Source organism: Ptychodera flava, chromosome 11 (genome assembly GCF_041260155.1).
Source record: "Ptychodera flava strain L36383 chromosome 11, AS_Pfla_20210202, whole genome shotgun sequence".
Classification (NCBI taxonomy): Eukaryota; Metazoa; Hemichordata; class Enteropneusta; family Ptychoderidae; genus Ptychodera; species Ptychodera flava.
Window position 1 is genome coordinate 22,604,610 of NC_091938.1, and position 15,858 is coordinate 22,620,467.

The 15,858-nt window shown below is 36.2% G+C and overlaps 1 protein-coding gene across 1 annotated transcript in view; it reads left to right on the forward strand.

Annotated features, from left to right (window-relative positions):
* The first annotated feature begins 364 nt into the window (after positions 1-364).
* Positions 365-15,858, forward strand: part of LOC139143840 (CUB and sushi domain-containing protein 1-like) — a 31,178-nt gene continuing 15,684 nt past the window's right edge. The window contains exons 1-5 of the mRNA XM_070714421.1: positions 365-497; positions 2,198-2,221; positions 7,654-7,671; positions 11,679-11,696; positions 13,446-13,466. Coding sequence (XP_070570522.1) covers positions 437-497; positions 2,198-2,221; positions 7,654-7,671; positions 11,679-11,696; positions 13,446-13,466 — 142 coding nt within the window. The 5' untranslated portion in view covers positions 365-436. The remainder of the gene's footprint in view (positions 498-2,197; positions 2,222-7,653; positions 7,672-11,678; positions 11,697-13,445; positions 13,467-15,858) is intronic.

Sequence of the window (15,858 nt, forward strand, 5' to 3'; positions counted from 1 at the left end):
TATGATTTACGGTTCAGCTGTAAAGTTACGATACTTGAGTTGTTAATCTTATTATTCATATGAACGGGCATATAAACAAACCATTACTGTGTATTTGTGGTCAGTCACGTGGTTCAGCTCGACCAATCAAAATGCGACGGGTAGGGCATGGTAATAGAATGGAGAATATTCTGCACTGACCCACACAGTTAGGCACGTGCGAATACCAATTTATTGGCATTGCAATCGAAATTAATAATGAAGAGTGGCGTGGGCTCCCTATCAACAGGGGGTGTGAAACTTTATTTATTTTGCTTATCGTTGGGAACATGAAATGAGACAATCACCTGCGATTTCAGTTTATTTTACAATTTTTGTGCATTGAGACCACATCATTGTCTTTCTCGTCAGCTTCCAGCCGGCATTCTCAGTTCGATAGCAAACCTAGAATTTCGAAATGAAGTTTTTGTTTCATTTCTTTGCTGCTTTACTGGCGGTATGTACACCAAACGTACTCGGTAAGTACTTTTAATCTGTTTTGCAACGTCCCTGCAATAGCTATTTCAATTGCTGTGGGTGAAAGATAGGCAATACGAAAACATGTGACAAGAAAAGAATCGCAGAAAAGGATGTTTGTAGATGTGTGTTGGGTCATAAGTATATAGAAAACACCTTGATGGCGTGCGAATGTTTCCTTCTAAAGATAAACTTCTAGGCATTAAGGACAGCTTCGGGTTTAGCAATTTTGTCTGAAGCACTTAAGAGCGGCTGTGTAGAAGACCTTACGCACCTTAGGAACTAAAAAATATCGAGCTAGTTCATTATACGCTGTTAATTGGTGAGGCGTCAGTGTGCTTGTTAGAGTTTTTATTTTACTGACTGGCTCATACTTTTATATTTTTTGACAACGCTTAAAATCAAACATACGGTCTTCTAAAGTCGAGTTAATGTGAGAAATAGATGTTGCCCGATTATTTGACAGCGAAGTTTCGAAAGCTTAAAAGTATGACTAAGCTCTGCAGTATGTTCCTTCAATTAACAGCTGTAATGTACACTTGAAATGATTATCTCATGTACAAATTTGTATGTCCTCTAGTATAGAACTCCAGGCGCACCTGCGATAGTAGGGGAAGCAGCGCTAACTTTTGACTTAGAAGGCATAGAACGAATATATCGATAATCAATATTTATCGACAACAAATTACTATCGAGCTGTTAAATATTGACCCTTTTATACCCAGCCAAGTACACCTATTTTCTACATCATCAACATTTATTCAACACCGGTACCCTGCAGTAGCGTTCAACTTGTATAAATCAGTACTTTGTTGATGACCTTAACCATCACACTATTGTCTCACGGAATATGTAATCACAATGAAATATCCGAGAAATGGTACCGCCAATGGTAAGCTGACAGCTCTCCAGAATTGAATGCAAATGGAACAGAGGAAAAGACAATTTGGCAATGACGTAATCATCCTGACCAGAATTCAACATGATTTTGTCACTTTCTTGTCGATGTTCCCGCCTCGAGTGCCGTGACTGGGTCACCGACGAAATAATTGTCGTAGATGCAGACATAGACGACATAACATAATCAAAATTCACCTTTTCAATATTCAAGGCCCCTAGACATCAATTACTATGTTAAAGTGCTCAGCTGCTCTGGGTTTCGCAAAGCAGGCGTAACTCTGACTACTTATCAGTGGAGCGAGCCCTCTAATTCGTCATTTTTACCCGCTGCGGTTATTTTATAGTCATAATTCGACCCAAATATGCAATATTCACGCGTTGTATGAATCAAGGTCATGTCTGCATGAGTAATTCGACCTAAATACACGAGACCCATGTTCATGCAGCTTTTGAAACTTGAAAATGTGTCGAAAATTTGAAAGCGTCTGTGGCGCTTAATTGTAATTAGTCATAGTGCTTCAGCGACCAGTATTACACCAAAGAACTTCAATCGGGTGATTTATGCAAAGCTTAACCTTATTCTAGTTATTCGTTGTTGACCTTCTGACGTCACAGACATCAATACCAACAGTAACCTTAGAAGGAAAACTGGGCCTCGCTTTTTCGTTAAGTATAGTACAGGGCTTTGAAAGAATTTGAGTAAGGCCTGACTTTCTCAGGCATATGAAAATCAATATGTAAAAAGGTTTTTATTACGTAGGGAATTTGATATCTTTCTCTTTCTTTTTTATCTTTCTTTCAGGTTGGACAACGTATTTTCATCACAGTAAGATATTTTAGATATCGAAACAGTTGCACTCGTTTTTTTCAACAGTTAAGGGGTTGTTATGTTCTAGAAGGACGGATATAAATATCGCTGACATTGATACACAGAGGGAGTTGTTGATTGATGGTCGATTAATGGGTTGGTTGGTCGGTTTGTAGCTAGGTAAATAGGGAGGTAGGTAGGTAGGTAAGTAGGTGATTGGATGAAATTGTGGAAAGCTTTAGTTAAAGATGTATGGGGTGGATGGATTGGTTAATAGGGGGTGGGTGGTGAAATGGATGGAGGGATGAATGGCTGTCTAAATGGTAGATAGATCGATAGATGGATAGATAGACAGATAGATAGATAGATACACTGTAAAAATAGCGGACGCCAGACGCGTCTTTACGCGTTCAAAATGTACATGTCGGTGTTCAAATTTGAACGGCTAGTGTTCATATTGTTAACACTAGTGTTCATATTATTAACAATGGTGTTCTAAACCTGAACACGTAGTGTTAACAACCATCTCCTTCAAGTGTTCAAAACTCAGCATTACAGAAATTTTGCAATACTGTAAAACAATTAACAATCTTTAGTGTTTTTTACTTTACTATGGCTATATTAAATTTACTACTGCATCGCTGTTAGGCAAACGTACACGGATTTTGATGTAACGAATTTCCCACTAAGTGAAAAATATCTCCGGTCTAAAATTACTGAAAGCATGTTTTTTCTAAAAAAGAAAATATACAAAATAATTTTACACGTTTATTACGGGTTGAAATTTTGAAATTTTGAAAAGAAAATCAGATAACCACCATGAACGTTTTAATTTTAACATCGGCGTGCAAGAGGCGTTCTACTCCTTAACACTTTGGTGTTCAACTTTGGTGCCTTTTCTTATCCCGTCATGCATCAAAACGGAAGTTGCGACATTTTTCTTGTAAACGCACGCTGAAGTCGTGATCGTGCGGAAGCAAGACCAGAAAGGGTAAGTTTCCTCTCCAAAATAGTAAAAGGTGTTGAATTTTGAAGCATCTGTATTATTATCCTTTCAAATTAATTGTATTGTACCTTGAAATAGCTTAACTACGTGAAGAAACCTTTTTTTTCTTTCAGTGGCTGCTATACCAACAACTAGCTGTGAATACGCAGTTGTACTTTTGGCCATAGCCTATCGATCGATCTCACTTGGGTCAAGGGTCATCGCAAGACAACTGTAGCGATAACCCTTGACCTCAGCGCGATCGATACGCCTTGCATAGTACCGCTGCGCAATCAAAGCTAACACATGTCTTTTAGTAAACACAATAGCATTGAAAACATCAGTTAAACATCGTAGAGTATACAATGTATTGTTTCAGCATATGAGAGTTTGGCTTTTTTATTTTAATCAGTTGATGACAAGAAGCAGCAAATATTTTGTAACAGTATTGAAGAGAGGCACTGTATATGAAAGTCTCCCCTTTTCCTTAACCTAATCATCCCCTTGTCTTTCATTTAAAGTTTCATCTCGCCATATTACCTATTGTTGCATTTTTTCAGGATGTAAAAAGTTCGATTTAACTGAAAATCGAAGAGCTGTTATAGAAGCTGGTGGTACAGATAACGAAGAAGATGAGTGTACAGGTAGCTGTCTGGAAACAAGCTTGAGAACCTCAGTTCATCTCTAATGTAGATTTAAACTTCCAAGGGTCAGTAACTGAATTTTGATAAGTTTCTGTATTTTTGTTCTGAATTAATCTCAGCTTTGGTAGCATGCTATGATCAACTAAATGTTGCCGGAGAATAAGCTTTCACAGACGTGTAGTCTCCCTTATTTAAATTAAAGCTGAAAGCGACAGACCATTCAGAGTAAAAATGTCCACTCTGAATTACTGATTTTTCTGAAATTTTCACTCTGAATTTTCTGTCACTTTCTGCTTCAATTTTTCATCCTCCCTTGCATCTGATGAAGGAGACTTCACGTCTTTGAAAGCTTATGCCCTTGTAACATTTAGTTGATCATAGCCTGCTACCAAACCGTAGATAATTTTGTATTGTAGCTCAACACGTCTCTTGTACTTAGCAACTGGTTTTTAGCTTTGGTGTCAGCTAAATAGGTGGATGTGTAGCATTGTCCTCAAATTTGTGGGTTGGAATCCGATTGAAAACTATCCGTATATTGTACATCCAAAGGTTTTTCTTCAAAACAGCCTGTACGAATCCTTTAATATTTGGATTACAAGTCCCAGAGATTACCCTAATCATATATGTTCAATTTATGGTGAAATACGCAAATTTGTATTTTTGCGGCGAATTTTGCTATTTTTGGCAAAAATCTTCTTCTCTTTTACTGACGTCTTCAATATTTGGTAAACATGTCCCTAAAAATGACCTTAGTCAAATTTGTGCTAGTTGTGATGAAAAATTCAATTTTTTATATTTCATGGCAATTGTTGTCATTTTTGGTCAAAAAATGTTTAAAAAATCTTTTTCAAAACTGCTAATCGAACAGCTTTGATATTTAGGACATAGATCTCTACTGATAGTCTTTTTCAGGTTGTTCAAATTATGCAGAAATTTGCAACTTTGTATTTTTAGGACATTAAAGACATTTCAGACATTTTTAAGACATTAGGGATTACCAGAATGTGATATATTCAAGTTATGATGAAATGTACATTTTTTCATTTTAAGGGTGATTTTCACCATTTTTGGTAAAAAAAATGTATAAAAATTAATAGCAGGGTACACCAGAATTTGAAAGGTCTTTACGAATATGTTTTAAATTTCTCAGAAGTATATTTTTGAAATGTCACCCATTTATTTCAGGGTTTATTTAAAGATATTACAAACAAACAAACCTTTTTGTTTATGAAGGACTTTGTTGGACAAGGAAATAGGTTTTACCCTGCCAAGGACCCACTTTCCCCACTTTCTGCATGTTGTGCCTTACTGTGACACTTTGACAACTTGACATGTTGTGTTTACTTTAGTGTGGACAACTATATACCATGTGCACCAGAGAAGCCTTGACTAACTTCTTTTTTCTTCAAAATTTACAATTGTCTATACAAGAGGAAATGTCTTTAAGAAACCATCTTACAAAAATGGAGTATGCATTTCATACATATACGTCTTTTCAACACAATAAGTATGCCAAATTTTGAGCTTTTTCAGATGATTTTTGTACGTTTTATGTTCATACTTTAAACAAGTATGAACATAAAACGTACTCCACAATATGGTGATTTTATTGCTTATGTTTTGATAGGAAGGTGTTAACACTGTTGGTTTTTTCCTCTGACAAACTTTACATACAAAGTTGCAATGTTTATTTGCCCATTTTACAGTAATTATTGATTGTATTTACTCTAGAAATATTTCGTGTATTTTTAGAATAAAATAATTTTACTGGATATCAATTGTCTGTAATGTTATTTCAAGGCTTGAACACCCCCTGAACGCCCAAAATTAAAGGCGTTCAACAAGCGCGCATCATGTGTTCTAGCCTTTAACACACTTATCGTTGAACGGCGTCCATGCGTTCAAAAAGTGTTACAGCCTTTGAACGCGTAAAAGCGTTCAATTTTTGAACACATTTCCTGTGCAACATGTGTTCAGATATGGAACACCATGGTGTTCAATATACTGTCTGATGAACACGTAGCGTTCAAAATCTGCACACGTGTGTTCAAAAATTGAACGTTGGTTGAACACGTAGTGTTAAATTTCTGAACGTCTAGAGGCGTTCAAAAAGTGTTACAAAAAGGCGTTTAATTGGTGTTCTATCCTTGAACACTTAACTTTACAGTGTAGATAGATAGACTTCTCTCTAGAACTCAATGCAAATGGCAGATGAACAGACAGTTTGGCAATGACGTAATCATGCTGACCACATTCAACATGATTTTGTCACTTTTTTGTCGCCGACGAAAGAATTTTCAAAGATGAAAACATAGACGGCATAACAAATGTCCTCAACAGACATTCATTTAATGAGGAAAGCCCTGTTCAGTGATTATCCTCATAACAAGAACCGCAAATGCTTACGATATACAGCACCCTTGTGTCGTTTCTCCCTCAGTTTGGACGTGTGACCGTCATGTAAAACGTCTATTGGCTATCGTAACTCGACCGATAGCTGATGAGTCTAATAATTCAAAATCTGATGGGCTATCGAAATGTCTGCAGGTCTACCTGTAACCTGGGCTCGTAAATTATCAGAGACAGAGCGGCCTCGAAAATCGATGGATGCATGAGTATTGCTTTGGTATACACAGTTCGTTTGACATATGTTTAAAATAATTCTCATTTTAAAATTTTACTGCAATAAATATGTGTAAAATACGCATCATTAGTAAATCATATTCTAAATATCATGACGGCTATTCTTAAAAATAGTTTGGGAAACAGATGAATGTGAGGGTGTATGCTCTGATGAACAAAAGGGCTGAGTTCAAGCCTATTATAACAACTAGTGCTCAAAAGGCTTCATATCATAATTCATTGATATAAATTTATGTTCATAAGAATTGTTTATATTCATAAACATTGGATTTTTACGATGTCTATTATGATATGAATTGTGTATAAAAATCATCTGAAATCTTTTCGTTTCGAGAATTTATAAAGTTTTGCTTTGCTGAAGTTAAGTTGTATGCCAACAACCGAATAACGCCTTGTTTAAAGTGACTTCATATACCATTTATCAAATTACCTTTAAAAATCAAGGTCCCTGGACATCAGTTGCTATGTTCAAGTGCTCAGCTGCTTTGGGTTTCACAAAGCAGGATATTCTTCAGTAAATGTATGAGATAGGATAAAAAGCTGATCAATTCATCATCTACTTTGTCACGTCCAGGAGATCTTTGAGATGTAAAAACAGAGTTTAATTTCGGACAAGGGAGTAGGTGACGCCAATAAAAAATTAGGGCATGGGTCACTCTGACTACTTATCAGTGGTGCGAGCCCTCTATTTCTCAATTCTTAACTACGGCGGTTACTTTCCAGTCATAATTGAACTTAAATGTGCCACATTCATGCGTTTTATGAATCAAGGTCATTTCTGCAATGGGTAATTGGACCTAAATACACGAGACCCATGTTCATATAGCTTTTGAAACGTGAAAATGTGTCGAAATTTTGAAAGCTTCTGTGGCGCTTCATTCAAATCGGTAATAGTGCTACAGCCACCAGTATTACACTAAAGAATTTCAATCCTGTGATTTATGCAAAGCTTAAGCTTATTCTAATCATTCGTTGTTGACCTTCTGACGTCACAGACATCTACACCAACAGTTACGTTAAAACAAAAAGATAGGCTTCGCTTTCTCGTAAGAGTGTCTTGTAAGAGTACTATTTGTGTAAGGCTTGACTCTCTACGGAATATGTAAATCAGTATGTAAAAGCCTTTTATTACGTAAGGAAATTGATATCTTTCTCTTTCTTTTTTATCTTTATTTCAGCTACAACTCATGATCCCGGTAAGACTTTTAGATATTGAAATAGTTTAACTCGTTTTATCAACAGTAAATGAGTCGGTATGTTCTAGAATAACAGGTATGAATATCTTATACCTTAATACATAGAGGGAGTGATCAATGATGTTCATTGATGGGTAAGTTGGTTAGTAGGTGGGTGGATTGGTGGGTAAACGGATTGATTGATGAATGGATGGGTAGATGGTATACAGGTCGAAAGATAGACAGATAGATAGATATATAGATAGATAGATTGATAGCTAGATAAATAGATAGATAGATAGATAGATAGATAGATAGACAGAATGTTGGTTAGATGGATGGATGGATGGATATATGGATGGACTAATGGATGGATAGATGGATGGATAGACAGCTCTCTAATTGTTAATGCAAATTGAACAGAGGAAAAGACAGTTTGGCAATGACGTAATCATCCTGACTAGAATTCAACATGATTTTGTTACTTTTTTGGTGAAGTTCCCGCCTTGAGCGCCGTGACTGGTTCGCAAACGAAAGAACTGTGGTACGTAGATGAAAACATAGACTGCAAAACAAATATCCTCGACAGACATTCATTTTTAGTGATTATCCTCATAACAAGAACCGCAAATGGTAACAGTTTGCCCCCCTAAACTTTGAACATGTGATCGTCATGTAAAATGTTTATTGCTATAGAAACTCGACCAATAGCGCATGAGTTTAATAATTCAAAATCTGATTGGCTATCGAAATGTCTACATGTCAACCTGTTCCCTGGGCTCGTAAATTGTCAGAGAGAGAGAGAGCGGCTTCGAAAAATTCTTGCATGCATGATATTGCTACTCTGTACACAGTTCATTTGGCATATTGTTGAGAATTATTCTCACTTTAAATCTGTAGTGTAATTAATACGTGTAAAATACGCATCATTTGCATATCATATTCTAAATACAAGTCATTGACAATGACATAGTCCCCACTTGTAATAGGAGTATTAGTCTTGATCGGGCAGGGAAATGTGGTCATTGTTGTTCCCAATTTGAAACACATGAGGCATGTCTAAGTTATGGTTCTAAATCGGGAAAAAAGATCAGACCTCTAGCTGTATTGGCCAGCCAAGAAATACATATGCGCACAATAATTGAGGTACAAGATGTGACATCTTAAGGTCTAATATCCTATCAAAATTGAAGGGTATAGAACTTGTGGTTACTGAGTTATGCATATATATGTATAATCAAGGTCAAAGGTCATCGAGGTCATGTGACATTTTGAAAAAAAAATTGTGTTGCTAATTAATCCCTATATGCCAAAAATCAGACCTCTAGCTCTATTCGCTTGCCCAGAATTAGATATGTGCATGATTAATGAGGTATAACGTGTGTTTGTCACAAGGTCTCCCATCCTACTAAATATAAAGGACATAGCACTTGTGGTTATTTATTGACATAAACATATATTTTAGGTAAAAGGTCATCGCGGTCACATGACATTTTGTCAAAAAATTTCTATCCTATAGTTATCCCTATTTACCAAAAATCAGATATCCAGCTCTATTGGCTTGTTTGTTTCTAATTAGATATGCGCACTATTAATGAGGTACAGTATGTGGCGTCATAAGGTCTCCCATCATACCAAATATGAAGGGTGTAGCACTTGTAATTACTGAGTTACGGACAAATATGTATATTTGAGGTCAAAGATCATTGAGGTCACATGACGTTTGTCAAAAAAAATTGTATTGCTAATTTATCCCTATATATCAAAAATCAGACCTCTAGCTCAATTGGCTCGCTCAAAATTAGATATGCGCATAATTAATGAGGTACAATATGTGGCGTCATAAGGTGTCACATCATACCATATATGAAGGTTGTAGCACTTGTGGTTACTGAGTTCTGGATAAATATGTATATTTGAGGTCAAAGGTCACCGAGGTCACGTGTCATTTTGTCAAAATGTCTGAGATATCTGCGTGAGAACGGATGGACTCACGGATGGACGGACGGACATGACCCCAATCCTTAAGCCCCCTTGACTTCATCCGTGGAGACTAAAAACTGAGTCACTGCATCCTCTTTGCAATGCATATGAATATGATGAGAAATTAAATTTTTAGTTTTCTTGGCCTTATACATGGAAGTCTATTGAGAACTGCCTTATACGTGGGAGTCTATGGAGGTGTAAACTAAAAAGTCCTCAAACACAGCCAAATTTGATCGCATTGTGAAACAAATCGACGTGCATCTGTATGGGGTAGGGTACTATCCTTGTACCAAGTTTGAACGTAATCACTCCAGGCGTCTCTGAGATATCTGCGTGAACGGACGGACGGACGGACAGACGCACGGATATGACCAAACCTATAAGTTCCCCCGGACGGTGTCCGTTGGGACTAACAATGAGGGCTATTCTTAAAAAAGTTTGGGAAACAGATGAATGTGAGGGTTGTATGTTTCGAAGAATAAATCATAATTCATTGATGCAAATTATGTTTTATAAGCAATGTTTAATGTACGTAATAAGGAAATAATGAATGAAGAATATTCATGAACATTTGATTTTACAATTGTCTATTATTATGCGAATTATGTATTACAATCATTGGAAATCTTTTCGTTTTGAGAATATATAAAGTTTCGCTTTGCTGCAGTTGCTTGCCAACAACCAAATAACGCCTTGTTAAAGGCCCTGTAGCTGTAACTCTTGAAATTGTTGACCTGAAAAAGATTTAAATTGTTGACCTTAAACAGGCGTTCTATTATCTCTGGTTTACTTTAAATTTCTATAAATTTAAGGGACGTTGTCTTTTACTACTGAAAAATGTGACAAGTAAATTTAAATTTTAACCGTTATTTTGATTTCCCTCATTTTAAAAACTCGTAATATTGCAAAGAAAACAAAGGATGTGATGTCCCAGTGGAAAAAATTCAGCACTATGCAATATATCGGACTACTCGGTTGTTTCTGTGAAGATTCTAATGCATATAAGCACGACGTATAGTGGTTTTTCTTAACTTGCATTAGGGGGCATTTTATATTTGGGCAAACGTTTATTATTCATCTCGCTCAAAATTGAACATGCAGTCCCGGTGGACAGTTTATTATACTTGTATAAACAAACCTCACTGACTACACTGCCACGAACTTGTATTAGTTTGGAAGTAAAATAATAAAATTGATGCTAAAAGATACAGTTATTGGGCCTTTACCAGTGACTTCATATACCTTTTATCAAAACACCTTTTAACCTTGAAACTCCCCTTTTAAAAATCAAGGTCCCTGCACATCAATTACTCTGTTCAAGTGCTCTGTAGCTCTGGGTTTCACAAAGCAGGATATTCTTAAATAATTGTATGAGATATGATATAAAAGCTAGTCAATTAATCATCTACTTTGTCACGTTCAGGAGATCTTTGAGATGTAAAAAATAGAGTTGAATTTCTGACAAGAGAGCAGGTGATGCAAACAACAAATTAGAAATTTGCGTTACTCTGAGTACTGATCAGTTGAGCCAGCCCTGTATTTCTTATTCTTAACTGCGGCATTATTATCTGGTCATTATTCAACCCAAATATGCATTATTTACGCGTTGTATGAATCACGGTCATTTCTGCAATGAGTAATTCGATCCAAATACACAAGGCCCATCTTCATCACTATCTTTTGCAACGTCAAAATATGCGCCGAAAATTTGAATATTATGTGGCGCTTAATTCAAATCAGTAATAGTGCCACAGCGACCAGAATTACACCAAAGAAATACAATCGGGTGATTTATGCAAAACTTAACCTTATTCTATATATTTGTTGTTGACCTTTTTACGTCACAGACATCAATACCAATAGTAACCTTTAAAAAAGGAAAATTGTACCTCGCTTTCTCTTTATGTATGGTGCTGGGTTTTGTAAGAGTACCATTTGTGTAAGGCCTGACTATCTACGGAAAATGAAAATCAGTTTGTAAAAAGGCTTTTATTAAGTAAATAATGTGATATCCATCTCTTTCTTTTTTATCTTTGTTTCAGGTTGGACAACGACTCATGGTAAGATGTTTTAGACATTGAAATAGTTTCACTCGTTTTATCAACACTGGATCGCTATATTCTAGAAGGACGGATATGAATATCGATTACATTGATACATAGAGTTACTGATCGATTAGTGTCTTTTGATGGGTTGGTTGATTGGCAGGTGGTTAGGTAGGTAGGTAGGTAGGTAGGTGATTGATTGAATGAATGGATGGATTGTCTTAGCTAAAGACTTATGTATGCATTGGGTGGATTGGTTAGTAAGTGGGTGTGTTGGTAAATGGATGGAGGGATGAATGGATGGGTAGATGGTAGATAAATCAACACAGAGATAGATAGATAGATAGATAGATAGATAGATAGATAGATAGATAGATAGATAGATAGATAGATAGATAGATATATCAATAAATGCGAACGCAAAAGGAACAGACAGTTTGACAATGACTTAATAATCCAGACCAGAATTCAACATGATTTTGTCACTTTTTTATCGATGTTCCCGCCTCGAGTGCTGTGACTGGGTCGCCGGCAAAAGAATTGTCGCTGAAAGAAACACAGACTGCATAACAAATATCCTCAACAGACATTCATTTCTTATGAGGAAAACCCTGTTTAGTGATTGCCCTTATAACAAGAACCGCAAATGATAGCGGTATACAGCACCCTTGTGTAGTTTCCCCTCAGTTTGAACATGTGGCCGTCATGTAAAAAGTCTATTGGCTGTCGAAACTCGACCTATAGCTGACGAGTTTAATAATTCAAAATCTGACTGGCTATCGAAATGTCTGAAGGTCAACCTGTACCCTCGGCTCGTAAATTGTCAGAGATAGAGCGGCGGCGAAAAATCGATGCATGCATGATTATTGCTTCGGTATACACAGTTTATTTGAAATATTTTTAAGAATTATTCTCACTTTAAATCTACAGTGTAATTAATATGTGTGATATACGCATCATTAGCAAATCATATTCTAAATATCATGAGGGCTATTCTTAAAAAAAGACTTAGGAAATAGATAAAGGTTAGGGTTTTATGTCCTGAAGAATAAAAGGGCGGAGTTCAAGCCTATCACTGTAATGCTCCAAAGGCTACATATCATAATCCATTGATGCATATTATGTTCATAAGCATTGTTTCAGGTACGTTAATACGGAAATAATGTAAAAATACATGTATGTAAAAATACAGTTTAATTTCGGGCAAAGGAGTAGGTGACGCAAATAAAAAAATAAGGGCATGCGTCACTCTCACTACTGATCAGTGGAGCGAGCCCTCTGTCTCTTATTTTCTAGTTTTAAGTGGACCCAAATATGCAATATTCACTTATTGTATGAATCACGGTCATTTGTGCAATGAATAATTTGACTCAAATACGCGAGACCCATCTTTATCGCCATCTTTTGCAACGTGAGAATATGTGTCTAAAATTTTAAATCTTTTGTGGCGCTTAATGGAAATTAGTTATAGTACTACAGCGACCATGTAACACTTAAGAACGCTAATAGGGTGATTTATGCAAAACTTAACCTTATTCTAATCTTTGGTTGTTCACCTTCTGACGTCACAGACATCAATATCAAAAGTAACGTTAAAAAGAAAAACTGTGCTTCGCTTTCTCGTAAAGTATGGTACAGGTTTTTGTAAGAGTACCATTTGTGTACGGCCTGATTCTCTAAGGAATATGTAAACCGGTACATAAAAAGGTTTCCATCAGGTTAGGAATTTGATATCTTTCTCTTTCTTTTGTATCATTGTTTCAGATTGGACAACGCATCATCCAGGTAACATATATTAGATATCGAAATAGTTCCACTCGTTTTATCGACAGTATATGAATAGCTATGTTCTAGAAGGACGGATATGAATATCGCTTACATTGATATATAGAGGGAGAGATCAACTGATGTCGTTTGATGGGTTGGTTTGTTGGTAGGTGGGTAGATAGGTAGGTAAGTAGGTAGGTGATAGCATGAATGGATGGATCGTTTAAGCTAGAGATTTATAAATGGGTGGATTGGTTAGTAAGTGGGTGGGTGGGTAAATGGGTTGGTAAATGGATGGAGGGATGAATGGATGGGTAAATGGTAAATAGATCGACAGATAGCTAGATATAGATAGATAGATAGATGGTAGATAGGTGATAGATAGATATATAGATAGACAGACAGAGAAAGATAGATGATAGATAGATAGATAATAGATAGATGATAGACAGATAGATAGGTGGATGGATGGATGGGTAGATAGATACATACTGCGCATGATTGGATAGATGGATTGATGGATGGATAGATTAATGGACGAATAGATGGTAGATAGATAGATAGATAGATAGATAGATAGATAGATAGATAGATAGATAGATAGATAGATAGATAGATAGACAGTTGTATCGAAATGAATGTCAACGGAAAAGGAACAGACAGTTTGACAATGACGTAATCATCCTGACCAGAATTCAACATGATTTTGTTACTTATTCTCGATGTCCCGCCTCGAGTGCTGTGACTGGGTCACCGATGAAATAATTGTCGTAGATGCAAACATAGGCGACATAACAAATATCCTCACAGACATTCATTTCGTACGAGGAAAGCCCTATTTAGTGATTATCCTCATAACAAGAACCGTAAATGGTAACCGTACACAGACCGCTTGTGTCGTTTTCCCCTCAGTTTGAACATGTGACCGTCATGTAAAAAGTCTATTGGCTATCGAAACTCCTCTGACGAGTTAGATAAAAATCTGATTGGCTTTCGTAATGTCTGCAGGTAAACCTGTACCCTTGGGGTCGTAAATTGTCAGTTACGGAGCGGCGGCCAAAAATCGATGCATGCATGATTATTGCTATGGTATACACTGTTCATTTGGCATATTTTAAAGAATTATTCTCATTTTAAAATTGTACTGTAATTAATATGTATGAAATACGAATCATTCGTAAATCATATTCTAAATGTCATGAGGGATATTCTTAGAAAAAATTAGGGAAACAGATAAATGTGTCTTTCATGTTCTGATGAACAAAAGGGCTGAGTTCAAGCCTTTCACAACAACTAGTGCTCCAAAGGCTACATATCATAACTCACTGATGCAAATTATGTTCATAAGAATTGTTTCAGGCATGTTAATACGCAAATTGTGAAAGGAAAATATTCATAAACATCGGATTTTACGACAACCCATTATGCGAATTATGTATAAAATAATTGGAAATCTTTTCGTTTCGAGAATATATAAAGTTTTGCTTTTCTACAGTTGCCTGCCATCAACCAAATAAATCCTTGTTTTCAGAGACTTCATATACCTTTTACCAAATCACCTTTTAACTTCAAATTCCCTTTTAAAAAATCAAGGTCCCTGCACATCAATTACTATGTTGAAGTGCTCAGTTGCTCTGGGTTTCACAAAGCAGGATATTATTAAATAATTGCATGAGATAGGATAAAAAATCTAGTCAATTCATTATCTACTTTGTCACGTTTAGGAGATCTTTGAGATGTAAAAATATAGCTTAATTTCGGACAAGGGAGTAGGTGACGCAAATACAAAATTAGAGCAAGCATTACTCTGGCTATTGATCAGTGGAGCGAGCCCTCTTACTCTTAACCCTTTGAGTACAGTAATTTTTTCCCACCAAAAGTTTAGTGCAACACTTTAACATTTTTTAGTTTAACATTTTTTATGAATTTTTCTGTAATTTTTTTATTATTTTGGACCAAACGGACATCACATTACACTGGCAACAGGTTTTCATTAAAATTTTGGCAAACATCTGAAAAAAAAATGACTGGGGTACAGTTCATAAAGGCAACAAAAGTTGACTTCTGCGCTCAAAGGGTTCATTCTTAACCACGGCAGTTGTTTTATAGTCGTAGTTCGACCCAAATACGCAGGATTCACTCGTTGAATGAATGGGTCATTTCTGCAATGAGTAATTCGACCCACATACACGAGGCCCATTTTTATCACTATCTTTTGAAACGTGAAAATGTGTCGAAAATTTGAAATCTTCTGTAGTGCTACAGCGACCAAAGTAAAAGCGAGACTAAAGTACTTCAAATGGGTGATTTATGCAAAACTTAACCTTATTCTTATCATTGGTTGTTTACCTTCTGACGTCACAGACATCAATACCAACAGTAACCTCAAAAAGGAAAATTTGGCTTCGCT